At 39.0% G+C, this 21011-nt stretch overlaps 1 protein-coding gene across 2 annotated transcripts in view; it reads right to left on the reverse strand.

Moving 5' to 3' along the window:
• Positions 1-21011, reverse strand: part of LOC140201498 (son of sevenless homolog 1) — a 208225-nt gene that overhangs the window by 17093 nt on the left and 170121 nt on the right. For both annotated transcript variants that reach the window (XM_072265692.1, XM_072265691.1), the window contains exons 13-19: positions 18842-18945; positions 18509-18731; positions 17825-17944; positions 16582-16744; positions 8216-8333; positions 6284-6456; positions 2074-2190 (exon numbers count right to left, since the gene is read on the reverse strand). In XM_072265692.1, the coding sequence (XP_072121793.1) occupies positions 2074-2190; positions 6284-6456; positions 8216-8333; positions 16582-16744; positions 17825-17944; positions 18509-18731; positions 18842-18945 (1018 nt within the window). The remainder of the gene's footprint in view (positions 1-2073; positions 2191-6283; positions 6457-8215; positions 8334-16581; positions 16745-17824; positions 17945-18508; positions 18732-18841; positions 18946-21011) is intronic.

Raw genomic sequence — 21011 nt, forward strand, 5'->3', positions numbered from 1 at the left:
TGCATAATGCACCAATTCAAACAAAAGAAGTGAAGAGAGTAGTACCAACCATTATACACAGCCTTTTCTCGACTGTTTCAAAACTTTTAACTCTATCAGCATTTTCTTCAAATTTGGCTGCTCACAGAAAATTGCATCTTTATTTTTGTTCACTGATAGTATACACAGGCCATGCTACTAACCAACGACACTCTAACAGAACCAAGTCAATGAAGACCACTGACAAACAAGACTGCTGTTCAAACCTGAGTTGCAGTATGTTGTTGATACCTGTGTTTGAGCAGATGTGGAGACTAAGCTTTAAGCCCTCATTGATTCACTTACAGTGGTTTGAGTGGATGGCTCTTACTTTCAATACACACAAGTCAAAAATAGTCTACTAACTTCCTCTGACAACTGAGATTCATAGAGAGACCCTGGAAAATGTGGACCACGTTCCATATCTCAGGAGGCACCTTTTCTAATGATGGAAATTGATGACAAAATTGATGGACATTGGACATGTTCAATGCAGTAGTACAGCCTTTGCTTGATTTGAAGACTTCAACACCAACATAAAAATTATGGTCTGCTGGAAGCAGTAATCCTTGCACTTCACTTTGTTTCCAAAATCTTGACTTCTTGTAGCAGGCACTAGAAGTGTGCCAGAAAGCAGTCTCCATAAAATCCACCAAATTCACTTGAAAGGTAAATAAACCAACATCAATATTCTATCCAGGACCAACACCCCCAGCACTGAAGTGCAGGTTACACTCCATCACCTCCACTTAATAGGTAAATCCCTTGCATGCCTGAGACCAGATTCTGAGATCTCTCTTGAGAAGAGAATGACAGACAGAAGTCAAGATCTAGGATATGCTCAAATTCTTTTGAAGAAAGGCAGCACCACTGCTATTATTCTGATTTTGTACTATTTTATTTACACATATCCCCCGCTTTTTGAAAGTTTGCTTTTACGAAAGATCAACATTAGTACTTGTTTTTGCTAACCGAAAGAAATCCAAAGAGGATTTTCACTTTTACAAAAAAAGGCAAAAAGCAAAAATAGCGTTCAGCGTTTGTTTTGCAGCAAGCCATTATAGAGGCAGTGCGCACCCTGAGCAGCGAGAGTGGTGCTGCCAAGCTCCTTCCCCGGGAACTACACTCAGCATCAAGACGCTATAGCTTTGAACTATGTCTGTGAGCATCTGTGCTTTACCTCAATTTATTTTGTGCATCCGTTAGCAAAATGTGTCCTAAGGTATCAGAAAAGCCTAAGAGAGCTCGTAAGGGTGTTAAACTTAAGAGTAAAGCTGGATGTAATTAAGCATTTTGACCGTGGTGAACAAAATAAAGACATTGTGCATATGTTGAACTTGCCTGCGTCCACCATGCAGAGAGAAAGAATCTTGAAAGCTGCTGATGTTACTATTGGTTCTGATCGTAGCAAAGTGGTCTCTTTTAGTCGGCATCCGGTAATGGATAAAATGGAAAGTCTATTGCTTAGTGGATTGATGGTAAGTGAAACTGTAAATACATTATTTCTACTTTATATAGGCTGTGTATTTACCATATCATTCCTGCTTTTACTATATGTTACTGTTATTTTAGGTTTTTTTTGGATCTGAGAACGCTGAACAATTTTTCCCGTATAAATTAATGGCAATTGCTTCTTCACTTTACGCCATTTCAGCTTATGAAAGGTTTCATAAGAACGCTCTACTTTTGGATAGTAGGGGATACCTGTATTTTGTATTTTATAGTAACTTTACGTCTGCAGTGTACTAATGCAAAACAATGAACTTCATGACATACCAAACAGTGATAATAAACCTGATTCTGATGAAATCAGTGAACTTGTTCCTGAGTAAGAAAAGGGAATCCAGTTGTAACTGGGATGAAGTGAGTCACAGAAGGATAAAAGAAATAAAGGGTTTAATTTAAAGGCGTATCAGTTCATTGGTGGCTAGAAAAGACCTACTTTATCACAGGAGTGCTCAAATATGGATCCTCCTGGGACACATCCAAGATCACATTCAGCATTCCCAATATTGAATCACTGTTAATATGCATTTAAAAGATAAAAATACTTACAAATCTAGGTAAAGACTTGGCATTCCGAGGCTCTATTTCCAAAGACTTATTGAACAAGTAATCTGTAAATTCTTTCTCTAATATATTTCCCATTGGATTTAAATTTTCAAAAAACTTCTGTTAAAAGAAATGGAAATATGAAATAAAAATGGAAATGTAGGTATCTGTCCAAAATTGCAGTTGATGTGTTTTACAATCATACAGAATAGAAACAGGCTTTTTGGCAACTTAATCTGGGCTGAACATTTTTTATTTTCCCCACACTTCCCTTAAATCTTATCTCTGTGCATCTCTCTAAAAGAAAAACGACTGATTTGGATTAAAGAAAATATTAGGAAAAGACGACAATGAAACTAAACTTTATTTAAAAGTTACACAATCTCTTAGATTTAATTTAGAAATTTATAAAGAACTGAACATTCTGTATGACTGGTTCCAGTATTTTCACCACAATATCAATTTCAGACAGACATGGCACTTCTCCAAGTGTATATCTTAACACAATTTCTGATATACAATTTAGACAATAAAACTACATAAACATAAGAAAGTGTGCAATGCTGGAAATCCAAAGCAACACACACAAAATACTGGAGGAACTCAGCTGGTCAAGCAGCACCTATGGAAGTGAATAGATAATCAGTGCTTCCTGAGACCCTTCTTCAGAAATGAGATGGAAGGAGAAAGGTGCCAGAATAAAAAGGTAGGGGAAAAGAATGAGGCTAGCTGGAAGGTTGCAGGTGAAGCCAAGTAGGTAGGAAAGGTCAAGGGCTGGAAAAGGAATTTGATAGGAGAGGAGAGTAGACCATAGAAGAAACAGGAGGAGGGGACCCGGAGGGGACCCAGAGGGTAGTAATAGGCAGGTGAAAAGAAGTAAAAGGTCAAAACATGGAATGGGGTGGGGAATTTGTTTACTGGAAGGAGAAATAGATATTCATGACATCGGGTTGGAGGCTACCCAGGCAGAATACAAGATGTTGCTCCTCCACCCTGAGGGTGGCCTTATCTTGGCGCAAGAGGAGGCCATGGACTGACGTACTGGAACAGGAATGCAAATTAAAATGTTTGGCCACCGGGAAGTCCCACTTGCGGCAGATGGTGCGGAGGTGCTTGACGGTCCCCCAATTTTACTATGGTTCTCACCAATGTAAAGGAGGTCACATTGGGCGTACCGGACACAATAGACAACCTCAGTAGATTTGCAGGTGAAGTGTTGTCTCATCTGGAAGGACTGCCTGGGGCAAACGAAGAGGTGTATGGGCAGGTGCGCACTTAGGCCGCTTGCAGAGATAAGCAGCGGGACTTATATTATTTCAGTCTAATTCAGTCCCTCTGAACAACACCCTCATGCAATATATGGTACGACGATCTTGAAGGTTAGGTCACATGGGATTCGGGGGAATTGCGAGTTGGATTCAGAATTGGCTTGATGATAGGTGATGGTTCAAGATCGATTCTCTAACTGGAGGACTGTCAGGTGCCCCAGAGGTCAGTGCTGGGACTTCAGTTATTCAGTTACTTGGCCTGCCTCACTTCCTAAGAGGAGGAACTGGACCTCTTCTTGCGGAATGACAGGCCAAATAACTGAAGTGGTAGCTAGGGAGCACTTTAATCCAGTGACCACAATTCTATTAGTTTTTAAAAAAGTTATGGAAAAAGATAGAAAAGATCCACAAGTTAAAGACCTAAAGTAGAGAAAATCCAACTTTGAGGGATCTAACTGGGGTTGACCGGTGAATATGTAAAGGCAAATGAACAGTTGGCAAGTGGGAGGCTTTTAACAGGAATATATCAAGAGTCCAGGGGGTAGCATGTTCCTGTTAGGGTAAAAAGGTAGACACACCAAGTTTAGGGCAATAAGAAATATCAAGGCTCTGGTAAGGACAAATAAGGAAGCCTATATCACATTAAGGCAGCTGGGTACGAATGAATCCCTCGCCGAGTATAAACAATTTAAGGCCAGGATTAATAAAGAAATTAGGAGGGCAAAAGGAGCGTATGAGATGTATTTGGCATGCAGGGTTAAAGATAATCCTTGGAGGTTCTTGGGTTATATTAACAGTAAAAGTGTGACTAGGGAGACACTGGGTCCTCTTATATGCTATCGTGGCTGCCTATGTGTGAAGCCACTGGTGATGGCCAAGATTTTTAATGTCTATTTCTCCACTATGTTTACTGAGGAGAATATCATGGATGCCAAATAAATGAAGGTAATAAGTAATGAGGTCTTATAAGAGAAGAAGGTATTTACAACCTTGAAGTGCATTAAGATGGGCAAATATCCAGGTGCAATCCCCAGATCTTATGAGAAGTAAGGGAAGAAAGCCTTTGTAGAGGTACTTCCTTCATTGTTAGCCATTGGTAAAGTACCAGAGACTGGAGGAAGTCTCAGGTTGTTCCATTGTTCAAGAAGGCTAGCAAGGACAAGCCAGGGAACTACAGGCTGCTGAGCTTGACTTCAGTTGTAGGAAAGTCACCGCAGGGAGTTCTGAGTGACAAGATCTACTACCACTTAGATATGAGGTTTGATCAGGAATAGTCAGCAAGGCTTTGTGCATACAAAGTCATGTCTTATGAATCTTTTGGAAATTTTCAAAGAGGTAACTAATGGGATAGATGAAGATAAGGCAGTGGATGTTGTTTATATGGACTTTGATATGGCCTTTAACAAGGTTCTGGATTGTAGGATGATCTTCAAGGTTAAGTCACATGGGATTCAGTGGGAGCTGCGAGGTGGATTCAGAACTGGCTTCATGATATGTGATGGTTCAAGATCGATTCTCTAACCGGAGGACTGCCGAGTGCCCTAGAGGTCAGTGATGAGACTTCAGTTATTCATTATTTATGTAAATAATTAAGATATGAATGTTTATGGCACGATTAGAAAACTTGTTGATGATACAAACTTAGGTTTGTTGCTAGTGAAGCATGTTACAATGAATTGCAAAGAGATCATGAAGAGTTAGGGAGGTGGGCTGAGAAACAGCGAACATATTTCATGTTATGTAAATATATGGTGGTGCATTTTAGGCAGTCAAACTAGACTTATCATTAGTCAGGGTGCCGAGGTTAGGAGTAGCAATATTATGTTGCAGCTATACAAGTCATGGGTGAGGCCACATTTAGAGCATTGTGTACAGTTTTGGTCACTGTTATAGAACAGACATCATGCTAATAAGATTTACAAAGTCATTGCCTGGACTAGGTGGATAGCCACAGTCTTTTTCCCAGGGTTAGAGTCCAAAACAAGACAGCAGTGATACAAGATAAAAGACATCTGATGGGTAACTTATTTACACAGAAGGTAGTCAGTACCTGGAATAAACTGTCACAAGAAGTGGTCGAGGAAAATGCAATTACATTTAAATGGCAGTTGAATAGGTACATGGAGGGGAGGAAGAATCTTGGAGGTTTATTAGCTGAATGCAGGTAAATGGGACAAACAGGGAGGATGCTGTGGTCAGTATGAACCAGTTGGTCAAAGGACCTGTTTCCATGCTGTATTACTCTATGATTGACTCCAATCTGAATTCATGATGGCATGTGCTGTAAACAAACATGGGACTGAAATAATAGCTGCTGTCATCCACTTCTTCATTTGTAAAGTAAATTTTTTAACTCCAGCAGTAATTTTTAAAAAGTCTATCTTGACCAAAGCAGGCACAGGAAGAGCTTCTTCCCTGAGGCTATGACGCTTCTGAACCTCTCATCACAGCGCTAAGCAATACTGCATCCGTATTGTACTCTCTCAGTACTTTTATATTTGTGTGTTGTAGCACTTTTTTTATTCACAGTTACTTTGCAAATAACACTATTCTTTGCATTACTGGTCAGATGCTAAATGCATTTCATTGGCTTTGTATCTGTACTCGGCACAATGACAATAAAGTTGAATCTAATCTAATCTCATACAGGGATTTTTTTTGTTGATTCTTGCCTGAAACACAAAAAACACTGTTGTCCAAAATTGAGATTGTTCTTTTTTAAATGTGAGGTGACAAGGTTTCCCAGTAATAATTATCCAATCTCAGCATGTTGAACAAATTTGAGCATTCTGAATTACGTCAGGTCTGAAATCTCCCTCTCTCTAACAGAAGAAGTGTTGAATAAAACAATTCATACACAATTTATTTTTTACTGAACTATTTTCACAAAATAAGGCATTGTTGCATTTTCCCTCTCCTCTTGGTCTTTCTAAAAAAGGACTGACCTTAATGTTTTGCTCTACTCGTAAGCAGTATGGTTGATTTTGGTATTGCTGGATCTCTCCTGTTATTTCAGCAACCTTCCTTCTCTTACTGAAGTTTATTAATTCTCTACCATGTCTCTTCAGGAAATCAGGATTACCTTCCTCAGTCTTCAAAATGTTTGTCAAATATATTCCTAAATAATGAAATAAATTGCCAGTTACTTGGTTAATAAATTTGAAATGCCCAAGTAAAATTAGAAACAATCAAACTTGAAATCAAACAAAAGATAATTTAAGACATAGCTAATCCAATGATAAAGACACAGCCTGTTCCTTCAAAATGGACTTCACGTGTGAATATGAAAGGTCAACCTCACTGCTCTTTTAAATTCCACAGTTCAGCAGTTTCAGGTGTCACAACCTTGAAACATTCCCCACACCTCTTGATAGCCAACAGAACCTGGGTTGATTCTTTTTCAAGTTGATTTTTAGTTGATTCTTTTTCTTTTACAACAGTTTTTAAAAGCTTCTGATGTTCAAAGACATTTAAAAACCTTAAAATTCAAGTAAATATTAAATAATTATAAAAGCCCCCCATGTAGGATCTTAGATTAAAAGTTAAGGTGGAGTACAATTAACAGTGTATTACAAGAACATGATGAGGATTGGCACACCAAAATTGTCCTTGTGCCTTTTAAAGCCCAATATATAGCTGTATCAGTTTCCGACTTGCCCACAGCACCGAGGTAGAGTGTGCAAACATCAATGAGTGCTAAGAATTTACCTCATCAGGACTCTTCTGCAACGTGGTGTATGTTACTTCTCACCAAACCCACAGATTTTACAGTGCATTAGTATACTGAGCTGTCACATTGCATGCAAGAACTGCTGTTACCTGCTTTCCTTTTTGCAAATACTTTGTTACAGATGACTGAAGCTGAGCAAACCTTTGCATTGGTACAATACTATTGTCTGAGTCAAACTACGAATAGCACTTTAGTATGATTGGAGATAGACCAACTGAATAGATCAATGAATTAAGTAATATGGTGAGCAGTTTTGGGCACCATATCTAAGAAAGGATATGCTGGCATTGGAGAGGGTCCAGAAAAGGTTTACAAGATTGATCTCAGGAATGAAAGGGTTAACATGTGAGGAGTATTCAATGGTTGTGGGCCTGTACCCCTTGGAGTTTTGAAGAATGAGGAGGGATCTCACTAAAAGCTACCAAATATCGAAAGGCCCAAACAGAGTGGACATGGAGAGGATGTTTCCAACTGTGGGAAAATCTTCAGACAGAGGGCACAGTCTCAGAATAGAAGGCCATTCCTTTGGAACAGAGATGCCGAGAAATTTCAGAGGGTGGTAAATCCATGGAATTCATTGCCATGGACATCTGTGAAAATCAAATCAATGGATATATTTAAAGCAGACGTTAATAGGTTCTTGATTAGTAAGAGTGTCAATGATTATGGGAAGAAGGCAGGAGAAATGGGTTGAGCCATGATTGCATGAGGCAGTAAACTTAATGGGCCAAATGGCATCATTCTGCTCATATGTCTATGGTCACCACAGCAGCAGGTGGAAACCTATGCAACTATGGGGCGAATGTGCAAAATCCACACAGACAGCACAAGAGGTCAGGGTCAAATTTGCACTGCTGGAGTTGTAGGGGGAGTTGCACCAAAGTGGATAACTTCATAGTTCCTACATTGGAAATAATCTGCCATCTCTCCAAAGCTAGCTCTCTAATTCAAAATAGTCAGCTTGTCCTCATTAGATTACTTTAACTTAGAAAAGACAACATAGGAGAAAGAATTTCTCCAGATAAAATATAAACAAATACAAGATTCATATGAAATTTCTCATCCCACTGCTGTTGTTTACTAAACAATAATACCAATACCTATAATACATGTAGTACATCACGGAATAAAAAAAATCAGAGCCTACCAAAGAAAGGCACACATGGAGGGTTAATGGATCTGAGTTTGGCCAAATACTTTTTATAGTGATCTTCACTCAATTCATGAGCTTCCTCCAAAATTTTCTTTTGCCGACTTGGTATTTGCTATGAAACCAAACAAACAGAGCAATCAGGATTGAGGAATTCCATTTGGTTCAACCAACTTACAACATCTACATTGTATATTTGCATACCGAAATATACTAATTTAGTCTAGGTTAAATTTGGACTCAACCTAGTTGTCTTTTGAATAAATGAACTTATTAGTTGCTGTACTGCATTATTGTACATGGAAAATGTCCATGACTTAGTATGAAGATGATATTTCCCAAATTATTGCTAACTTGTGGATTCTTGATTGGACAAAATACATTTTGATTCCAAATGTAATCACTTTGCTTTCAAAAATTCTCCTCTTTCTTAAATTTATTTTGTTTAGCAAATAGAAAACTAATCACTTTTACCTTTTCATTGCAGTCCTTAATTCTTTCCACCACCTCCTTTTATCTTAAGTCCAGTGACAATTTGGGGCACAAGTCATGCATGGGATAATAACATTTTATAAATGGTCAGAAACAGCTCTAAGCTTCATCCTTGATTTTATGCATCATTTTAATGTCACTGCCAGTGATGGCTCCCATTACAAAATGCTGCACAAGGTAGTTTTTAAGCAAAGTTCCTAGTACACTGTCCAAATCCCCAGAACAGATAAGATAATTTAACACCTGTTGGCTTCAAGCCCAAATTTTGAGGATCAGCACCAGATTTATTGTCACTAATATATGTCTTGAAATTTGTTCTTTTGTGGCAGTACAATGCAACATATAAAATATACAATAAGAAGCACACACACATTATATAAAATAAATAAGTAGTGCAGAAATAGTTAGGTAATGCTCACGGCTCAATATCTGTTCAGAGATCTGATGCCAGAGGCAAAAAAGCTGCTCATAAAACATTGAGTGGATGTCTTCAGACTCCTGTACCTCCTCCCTGATGGAAGCAATGAAAAGAGGGCATGTCCTGGATGGTAAGGGTCCTTAATGATGAATGGTAGGCTTTGCCCCTCCATACTAGATAGCGATGCAACCAGTCAGATGCTCTCCACAGTATCTGTCGAAATTTGCTAGAGTCTTTGGTGACATACCATATCTCCTCAAACTCCTAATGAAATATAGCCACTAACATGCCTTCTTTGTAACTGCATCAATATGTTGGGTCCAAAATAGATCTTCAGAGATGTAGACACCTAGGAACTTGAAACTGCACACTCTTTCCACTGCTGAATCCTTGAGAGGACTGGTGTGTGTTCCGTCGATTTCCAAAAGACCATAAGACATAGGAGCAGAATTAGTCCATTTGGCCCATTGAGCCCGTTCCACCATTTAATCATGGCAGATCCTTCATACCCCCTCCTCAGCCCCACTCCCCAGTCTTCTCTCCATAACCTTTGATGCCGTGTCCAAGCAAGAACCTATCAAGCCCTGCCTTAAAAACTCCCAACGACCTGACCTCCAAAGCTACCTGTAGTAATAAATTTCACAAATTCACCACTCTCTGGCTAAATTCCCTTCCTGAAGTCCACAATCAGTTCCTTGGTCCTACTGACGATGAGGGCAAGGTTGTTGTTGTGAAACCACTCAACCAGCTGATCTATCTCACTCCTGTATGCCTCATCACCATTTGAGATTCTGTCGACAACAGTTGTATCATCAGCAAAATGATAGATGCCGTTTGCGCTGTGCCTAGCCACACAGTAATGCATGACGAAAAAGTACAGCAGTAGGTACGTATATCTGAGGTGCACTTGTGATGATTTTCTGTGACCCACACTGACTGTGGACTCCCAATGACGAAGTCAATGATCCAGGTGCAGAGGGAGGTACAAAGGCCTGGGTTTTAGATGTTATTGATCAGTACTGACAGGGTGATGGTGTTGAATGCTGAACTGTAATTAATAAACAGCAGCCTGACATAGGTATTGCTGTCGTCCAGGTGGTCCAAGGCTCAGCAGAGAGCCAATGAATCAGAATCAGGTTTAATATCACCTGCATACGTCATGATATTTGTTAACTTAACACAGCAGTACATGATTATACACAAAAAATAATCTGCAGTAAATGTATGTACATTAAATAGTTAAATTAAAAATAGTTCAAAAATAGAAACAATTTAAAAAGGTGAGGTAGTGCTCATGAAATTTAGGAATCAGATGGCAGAGGGGAAGAAGCTGTTTCTGAATCGCTGAGCACGTGCCTTCAGACTTCTGTACCTCCTTCCTGATGGTAACAATGACAAGGGGCATGCCCTGGGTGATGAGAGTCCTTAATAATGTACACTGCCTTTCTGAGGCACTGCTCCTTGAAGATGTCTTGGAAACTCTGGAGACTAGTACCCATGATGGAAATGGCTAATTTTACAACTTTCTGTAACTTCTTTTAATCCCATACATTAGCCCCCCATACCAGACCGTGATGCAGCCTGTCAGAATGCTCTCCGTAGTATATCGGCAGAAGTTTGAGATGACAAACAAAATCTCCTCAAACTCCTAATGAAGTATAGTTGATATCTTCACTTCTTTGTAGCTGCATTAATATGTTGGGATCAGGTTAGATCCTGAGCGATCTTGACACCCAGGAACTTCAAGGTGCTGACTCACTCTACTTCTGATCCCTCTAGGAGGATTGGTTCATGTTCCCTCATCCTACATTTTCTGAAGCCCAAAATCAGCTCTTTGGTCTTACAGACATTGAGTGTAAGGTTGTTGCTGTGACACCACTCAACCAACTGGTATACCTCGCTCCTGTATGGCCTTTTGTCACCATCTGAAATCCTGCCAACAATGGTTGTATCATCAGCAAATTCATAGATGCTATTTGAGCAATGCCTAGCCACACAGTAATGGGTGTAGAGAGTAGAGCAGTGGGCTAAGCACACATCCCTGAGGTGCACCAGTGTTGATCGGCAGTGAGGATCCAATTGCAGGAGGAGGAACAGAGGTCCAGGTTCTGTAGTTTATTGATCAAAACTAGGAATGATGGTGTTAAACACTGAGCAATAGTCAATGGACAGCATCTTGACATAGGTATATGTATTGTCCAGGTGATCCAAGGCTGCGTGAAGAACCATTGAGATTGCATTTGACGTAGACTGATTGTGGTGATAGGCAAATTGCAGTGGGTCCAGGTCTTTACTGAGGCAGCAGATGACTCTAGCCATGACCAACCTCTCAAAGCAATTCATCATCATAGATTTGAGTGCTACCGGATAATAGTCACTAAGGTAGCTCACCCTGCTCTTCCTGAGCACTGGTAAAATTATTGCTCTTTTGAAGTAGGTGGGAACTTCTAATGTAGCAGTGAGAGGCTGAAAATGTCCTTGAATACACCTGCCAATTGGTTGGCAGAAGTTTTCAGGGCCAAAGCAGGTACTTTATTGGGACCTGCCACCTCACGAGGGTTTACCCTTCTGAAAGGCAGCCTGACATCGGCCTCCGACACAGAGATCACAGGGTCACCGGGTGCAGCAGGGATCTTCACAACTGTAGTTTTATTCTCTTTCAAACTGGGCATAAAAGACGTTGAGCTCATCTGGTAGTGAAGCATTACTACCATTCATGCTATTGGGTTTCGCTTTGTAGGAAGTAATGTCTTGCAAACCTTTCTAGAGTTGACGTGCATCTGATGTTGCCTCCAATCTCGCTCAGAATTGTTTCTTAGCTCTTGAAATAGCTCTCCACAAGTCATACCTGGTTTTCTTATACAGAGCTGGGTTGCCAGATTTAAATGTCACAGATTTTGCCTTCAGATGATGAACCTCGTATTTCATCCACAGCTTTTGGGTTAGGAATGTACAGCAGGTTTTCGTAGACACATACTCATCCAGACAGGTTTTAATGAAGTTGGTAACAACTGCGGGATTCTCATCCAGATTCAAGAGGTTGCGTCCACTGTTGATCTATTTCCTTGCGGAAAGGCATGATGCGTTTTAAACTAGAATTGCCGAAAGATGGAACCACAGTGCCAGAACAGTTAGTAGAGAGGTTATGGAGGCAGATTTTGATAAGGCCTCAAAGTCAGGAATCAAAAGGTTGAGCATGGTGCGACTAGTGCCCTGAGCTGCATATACTTCAATGCAAGTAGTATTGCAGGAAAGGCAGATGAACTTGGGGCATGGATCAACACCTGGAATTATGACGTTGTAGCCATTAGTGAGATTTGGTTGCAGGAGAGGCAGCTCAGTATTCCTGTGTTTCGTTGTTTTAGACGTGACAGAGTGGGAGGGATTAAAGGAGGAGAGGTGGTGTTTCTAATCAGGGAAAATGTCACAGCAGTGCTCTGTCAGGACAAACTGGAGAACTCAACTAGTGAGGTGTTATAGGTTGAACTGAGAAATAAGAAAGGTATGACCACGTTAATAGGGCTATATTACAGACCATCCAACAGTCTTAGGGATTTAGAGGAAAAAAAATTGTAAATAGAACGCAGGCTGTTGCAAGAAACATAAGGCTGTATAGTAGGCAATTTTAACTTTCCACATGTTGACCAAGAATCCCATTCTGTAAAAGGATTGATGAGATAGAGTTTGTTAAGTGTGTTCAGGAAAATTTCCTTCATCAGTACATAGATATCCCTATGAGAGAGTATGTGATACTGGCTCTGCTATTAGGGAATAACACTGGGCTAGTTACAGAAGTTTGTGTAGGGAACACTTTGCTTCCAGGGACCATAATGCCATTAGTTTCGAAGTAAATATGTAAAGAGATAGGTCTGGTTTGCGGGCTGAGATTCAAAATTGGAGAACGCTATCAGAAGTGATCTGGCGAGTGCGGACCGAGAGGAGATTTGATAGAGGTATACAAAATTATGAGGGGTATAGATAGGGTAAATGCAAGCAGGCCTTTTCTATTGAGGTTGGCTGGGACTACAACCAGAGATCATTGCTTAAGGATGGAAGGTGAAAAGTTTAAGGGGAATATGTGGGGAAATTTCTTCACTCAGAGGGTTGTGAGAGTGTGGAATGAGCTAACAGCAAAAGTGGTCTTCGTGAGCTCGATTTACGAGGGGTGATTGTTGTTTGTGGCCTAAGATAGGAGTCAATTTTAGAAAACTTAGCACGTTTATTTTTCAACATATTTCCCTCCTACATTTACACACTTAGTCCAGCGGGCATGGAGAATATGATCTTGGACCTCCAAAAAGTGTCCACAGCAGGGGTGATTGATAAGCTCGTGGCCTAAGGTAGAAGGAGATGAGTTATACGGCTCTCGTTACATGCCCATGCAGTTCAACTCTGAGTGATTATGCAGAAAGTTTGAAGTTCATAACTCATCTCCTTCTACCTTAGGCCACAAACTTATCAATCACCCCTGATGAGTTATTAACTTCAAACTTTCTGCATAATCACTCAAAGAGTTGAAATGCATGTGCACGTAACGAGAGCCATATAACTCATCTCCGCCTACCTTAAGCCACAAACTTATCAGTCACCCCTGCTGTGGACACTTTCTGGAGGTCCAAAATCCGTATGCTCCACGACCATTGGACTAAATGTGTAAATGTAGGAGGGAACTATGTTGAAAAATAAATGTGCTAGGTTTTCTAAAATTGACTCTTTCTACCTTCAGCCACGAACTTATCAATTACCCTTCGTAAATGTTTAAGAGAAGTTTGGATAGCTATATGGATAGTAGGGATACGGAGGGCTATTGTGCAAGTGCAGGTCATTGGGAGTAGGCAGTTTAAATGGTTTTGGCATGGACTAGATGGGCCAAAGGGCCTGTTTTTGTGTTGTATTTCTCTATGACTCTATTGTGGCAATAGGCAAATTGCAGCAGGTCCATGTCTTTCCTTGGGTAGGAGTTAATTTCAACCATGACTAACGTCTCAAAGCACTTTGTGTCAGTAGATATGAGTGGTACTGGGCCATAGCTCTTGAGGCAGTTCACCCTAGTCTTCTTGAGCACAGGTACCAGTTACACCATCAGTGCCTGTTGCTTTGCGAGGGCTCATCCTTATGAAAGACGCTGCAGGGATATGCCCAGCTATAGCTTTATTCTCTGTTTCAAAGTATGCATAAAAGGTGTTCAGCTCATCGGGGAGTGAAGCATCACAGCCATTTATGACATTAGGTTTGCATCGTAGGAAGTAATGGTCTGCAAACTCTAACATAGCTCCTCTGCCTCACTTGACCATACCTTTGAGGTCCTCACCACTGGTCCTGTGGTCCTCAGTCTCTGTATAATGGGAGTAGAAATAAAACCAGATGATTGGACTTGCCAAAGTGCAGGCGTGGGATGGCATGGTAAGCGATCTTGATGGTAGTGTAACAGTGGTCAACCTGTGTTGACTCCTCTGATTCCACAGGTGATATATTGGCGGTGGTTGGTCAGTGACCTCTTCAAGCTGGCCTATTTTAAGTCTCCAAAATGATCAGGAAGGGATCAAGGTATGCTGTCTCATAACCACCGATCACGGTGATCAGCTGCTCCAGTGCCAACCTAACACCGGCCAGGATGATGCCAGAAAATTCCTTCGACAGATAGAATGGATGACAACTGACTGTCAAATCTTCCAGATTGTGGTAGCAGGACTGAGACAGAATAGCCAGATGACACGATGAGTAAATCATGAAGCAAATGTTGCTGCTTCTGTCTTTACCTGGTGCTACTCTCTAATCCTTGTGGTGGAAGGTGAAGGTTTGTGTCTGGAATGCTGAGGGGTGAGCCACATCTCTGTGAAGCAAAGTAAACAGCAGTCCTTGAGGTACTACAGTCTTGTACTGACACCTTCAATTTTATTTTCCAGAGGATTTGAGGAAGTGGCAACCCTCTGGACCCCGTGATTCAGTTTTACCTGCAGCCCAGCACTTTGGCTACATTTTCTTAAAGGGAAACTGCACTTGGTATGTAGATGGTCTGCAGTCCACAGTTCACCAATTTTGAGGATAGACTGCTTTTTTAAATGTCTTAAAACGTAGCTTACTGAAGTACCTATGGTTGTGACTATAGATTTCAATTGAAGTAGTCCTAAACAGATATATTTGATGATTTCTTTTGGAGATGCAAGCAAAGAGTCACTGCTCTCCAATGCCACCAGATCTTAAACTGTAATTCATGTTCACCCATCAACTTCCATCCATATCTTCATGTAATAATGTAATTTTATTTGCTTAAGTTACTTTATTTTACAGTATGTTTGCTTATAATTAATCACAAAAGTTTAATGTTTTAAAATAAACTTTCAAAATTACTTTTATCCTCAACTGCTTCCATATATCTTAAAGTATTTGGTGGCAGTGAAATAACTAACATCATAAGTAGTGCTAGGATTAGGATAAGTCAAGGTGGGTCATTATTTCCCACAACCTGCAGAAATGCCAAGGCAATACATTGGGAGCTGCAAAATTTAATGAGTAGCCAACATGGTGCAAGTGGCAGCTTAAGAAGCAGAATGGGGTACCATCATAATCATGTGAACTTGTGAATTACTTCCCGCATTACTTAATCCAATGTTTTGTAATATGTGACTGAATCAAACCAGCTTCTCAATATTTGAATAATTAGAACAACACACAAAGTTTAATTTATGAGCAATATGTTCCATGAATGAGAGAGGAAACTTTCTCTGAAAGAGATATGGGGATGAACTTCTATCTTCCATCACAGAACTTGTTGAGAAAGCACTTTGATTAATTTTAAGGAAAAATTGGACAGATTCTTGATAACTCAGGGATTAAAAGGTTAATTGGGTAGGAAGGAATGAAAATCTGAGATTTAAATGAGGTTAGAAATCTCATTGAAAAGTGGAGCAGCTCAAATGCTGAGGAAGTTCCTCATGCTCCTATTTCAAATGTACATTGCAGGAGTTTTACAAAAATTGCACATTTAACAACAGAATACCAATGACGTATACTCAAAGTGACCAATTGTTCCTTCTCACTGTAAAATTCTATTTTCTGTGAATAGAATCCTACTCACTAATTGCACCATGCATACCTATTAAAAAGTTCATGCCCAGAAAGTATATTTTTATGAAGTTTATCCCACAATAAATACTTCATCAATAATTATATTTAATATTTGAAGCTGGATAAGAATACCTTTCTTCCACAAAAAAAAAGGGAAATGCAGTTTCTCTAAGAAAGCTATGTTGCAGTGATAATTGAAAAGAAAATGGTCATTCACATTCTCCTCTTTACACATTCAGTCACACATTACAAAACATTGGATTAAGTAAGGCGGGAAGTAACTCACAAGTTCACATGATTATGATGGTACCCCATTTATCCGGAATAGTCTTTCGTTTTCACAGAATTCTACATATTACATTACAACTTTGAATGGATTACATACCTCAAATGTGTGATCTAGTCGATAAACAGGAGATGAATTCATGGCACTAACCACTTCCAGCACACCGTTAAAATTGTTTAGCTCTTGGAAAACCTGCAGGATCTCAATTATGCGACTGACCACTGCAATTCTTTCCTCCAAATTTTCAGTTTCTACTATGCACCTAAAGATTTAAAATAATTATAAACTTATGACAAAGTCTATTTCAACAATAAAGAAACATTTTGATTCATATATTCAAAACTTGGAAAACTTAACTTTCCACTAAATTTAACAGCAGTACCGAAAGACAAGAAATTATATTCATTTCTGCATGTCACTGATAATTAATTTTTGGAAATCAACAAAGCTATTAAAGTTTTCAAAAGTAGATTCCCGTTGCAATCTACATCCAAATCTTTCAAAACGCCTTCAGAGAAAATGTTACCTAAATACAGGCTAGATCATTGTGCTCAGACCCCTACCACCCAGTTCGGTGTTCACCTGCATCATTAGTGAGAAGTCTATATTACCAGTTCTCTGAACCCCAGAGTCTGGTGGCATGGCTTTAGATAGTGAATTAACCTCAGGTAGTGCATTACGGAGGACCTACACAAATACAAGCAATGGTTGTAAGACATAGCTTTGAATCTGTGGAAAATTAGCACTGATTGCAATTTGATTTACAAAGGAGGTAAATAATAAATTAACTAAAACTTTATTATGTATAAATAATTTTAAAAATTAATCATAATTTTAACCATTGCAAAATCATGATTTAAAATAGGATTTGATGAAATATAGCTATACTAGAATCAGGATAAGATAGATACTTATTGATCCCAAAGGAAATTACACTATCACAGTAGCATTACAAGTGCACAGATATACAAATATAAGAAGAGAAGTAAGAAAGAATAAAAAATAAACAGTCTAACAGGAGGGGCTCATCACTTCCAGAGCTATGGGTTGACTCAATATAGAGCCTATTGGCCAAGGGTACGAATGATCTCAGATAACACTCTTTGAAGCATCTCTGAATAAGTTTAAAACTGTAATGATTTATGTGGCACTAAGAATTATACTTGTTCCAAATTAGTGCAGTAGTGGAGCCTTTTTAGGACAAATAATATACCATGTACCGAATCCACGTGTTAGCCCAAAATGCTTGCATTGGCTGATCAGTAACAAAAATTCTAGCATTGAACCTTGTTGCATGCATTGCCACTTTATCAGACTGTAATCAAACACGTAAATGCCTTACTTTTCAAACCATAAAGTGAGATTGGTCGTATGTCGTATCATCTTCAAGAGGTTTGAAGAGTTTATTTCTTTATCATCCTTCGTCCACACACTTCCTACTAGTTCTGATGGCTGAACAGCTCTAAAATCCATATTCATACAACCACAACATTAAAACCAAGTATTAATAAACAGTTCAAACTTTAGCATTTCATATGACAAATGCTATAAGTGTAAATTCACCAGTTTATGGCATTATTAGTTATTTACATAACAACATGCTTAAGTAAGTATCTTGTCCAGAGAAGAGGTGATTTTTACTTTAAAGCTCTATTAAACTGAAAAACTGTTATCAGTGGAGCAAAGCAGATAACACCACTGCATTCTGCCCTTGAATTCATCTCACTTATATAATCCGAAAATTATTACTGAAACAATTTTAAGCATTTACAATACAAGTTCTTCTAGACTGACATGAACTACATTTGTATCAATATTTCATTAAGTGTACTCTATTACATTTTGTAACAAGCTTTTCAGCAAAACATAAAATTACTATTTTGAAGGTTCAGCCATACAGTTGAACTCACCTTGTATTACAACTCTTAAAATCTTAGTAAAATCTAATGTTGCTTATTTGCCATAATAATGTGATTCTAAGTCTGAAATCAAGAATATTCAACAGCAGCATTAGAAAACGTGTTACCTGTAAAGATCTGATTCTAATAATGTTAGCTGCCTTGCAATCTCTATTGGATGCAAAGTCAACAAGTCAAATGCTTCAGTCTGGTCAACTTTAGTTATATGCCATTCAATAGATGGGGGTGAACTTTGAAATGTAATAGCATGTGATGGTCCATTTGCTTGTGCTTGTTTTTTCCTCTGAATAATTTTACTGATAGATTCAACCCATTTCTTCATGGCTTTACCTGCATCACAAACATGAAAGGGTTATTATAATTAGCCTTTAATATCGAAATTACTTTTTATTTGTCAATATTTTCGAGTTGAAGATGCTTGGTAGCTTTAGGGCACTCACCTCTAACTGTCCCAATGAATTCCTCTAGACGACGCAACAACTCTATATCTCTTTCAAAGTCATAGAAGTGATGTTCTACCCAGTGACGACAAACGTTCAGAACTCTTAATGCAATAAAAATTAGAAAATAAGTTTTGCAGTTTTAGCAATTCCCCTCATTATTGCCTCTCATTGTTCAATTGACTAAAATAAATTTAGTTATTCCACAGTATTCCACCCAACTATACAAAAATTAGCATAATTTGTAAAGCAAGATAAATTTGTGTAAGAAAGGATGTTGACTCATACTACCTTCAACTTTAATATATTCTAAAACTTTTATATGTAACATGGCAACACAATGTTGCAAGGAACTCATTTCAAAAGAAAAAAATTAGTTTTCTTGTCTATAAAGAAGTTCTAAGTACACTCTGGGGCCACGTTATTAGGTATATGAGGTACCTAAAAAAAGGTAGCCACTGGGTGTATGTTTGCAGTCTCCTGCTGCTAGAGCCTATCCACTTTAAGGTTCAATGTGGTGAACATTCAGAGATGCTCTTTTGCACACCACTGTTGTAAATGTGTGGTTACTCTCACCTTGGACCATTTTCACCCACAGAACTACAGCTCGTTCAATTTTATTTTTTGTGCACCGTTCTCTGTAAACTCTAGTCTGTTCAGTGTGAAAATCCCAGATCATCAATAGTTTCTGAGATACGCAAACCACCCTGTCTGTCAACAATAATCATTCTACAGTCATACTCACTTCGATCATAGTTCTTCCTAATTATGATGTTTGAATTAAACCTCTTGACCATGTCTGCATGCATTTATGCATTGAATTGCTGCCATATGATTGACTGATTAGATATTTGCATTAATAAGCAGGTGTACAGCTATACCTAATAAAGTGCCAACAGAGTGTAGTTCCATCAAGTTCTCTGTGAAATGATTTCCAGATTACTAGAAATTAAACATTGGTTACTAATTCCACAAGAAGAAACAACATGAAATTCTGGCAAACTCAAGCTTCTGAAAGCTGGTACAAAATCTGATCAGTGGGACATCTGTGATAAGATAATGTGAATGTCGAAGAATTGAAAGCAATTTAATTTTTTTTAAATCACAAAATGGCTGTCCCCACCCGACACAAAATACACAAGTAATGCTCCACAAATATCTTTAGCCTTTCAATGTTGAAGCAATAAATTTTGAACTGTGAGCAGCCAATCCAGTGGGACAGCTATAAGCCAGTTCCATTGATTGTAACTGAGATATTCACAGAGTGATAAATAAACCTGAAACACAGACATCATTAATTTCCACTAATGAACTAGATCTGCGTTAAAGCATTGCAAAAATGAGCAAATCTTGTTCGAACCAAAAGTACAGATATTAATTCAATATCTCCAAGAGAAAATTTGAAGTTTAATTCATGGTGATAAAAACCATCTTTGACAACTATAGCTGCAAATCAATTTCCCAGATAATCTGCAGAAACTAACAGAGACAAATGTGAGTTTCTTGCAGAGACAACAGAATTTATTAATGGGAGAAAAGAGGAACTGAAGAAATTAATTATTAGGCAAAAATATAAAGTAGAGAAGTTGGTAAGCCTGAAAGCCAATAATTCCAAAGGAACATGTCAAAGTTTAGAAAGAGTAAACACAAGGAATTCTGTCCTCTTGTGGCAACCATTTCAGCCCTGGGAAAAAGCTTCTGACTATCCACACGATCAATGCCTCTCATCATCTTATACACCTCTAACAGATCACCTCTCATCCTCCGTCGCTCCAAAGAGCAAAGGCCGAGTTCACTCAACCTATTCTCATAAAGCATGTTCCCCAATCCAGGCAACATCCTTATAAATCTCCCCTGCACCCTTTCAGTGGTTTCCATATCCTTCCTGTAGGGTGGTGACCAGGAATGAGCACAGTAATCCAAGTGAGGTCTGACAAGGGTCCTATATAGCTGCAACATTACCTCTCGGCTATTAAACTCAATCCCACGGTTCATGAAGGCCAATGCACCGTATGCCTTCTTAACCACAGAGTCAACCTGCACAGCAGCTTTGAGTGTCCTTTGGACTCGGACCCCAAGATCCTCTGATCCTCCACACTACCAAGAGTTTCACCATTAATACTATATTTCTGCCATCATATTTGACATATCAAAATGAACCACCACACAC

The sequence above is a fragment of the Mobula birostris genome, chromosome 8, assembly GCF_030028105.1.
Source record: "Mobula birostris isolate sMobBir1 chromosome 8, sMobBir1.hap1, whole genome shotgun sequence".
NCBI classification, from domain to species: Eukaryota; Metazoa; Chordata; class Chondrichthyes; order Myliobatiformes; family Myliobatidae; genus Mobula; species Mobula birostris.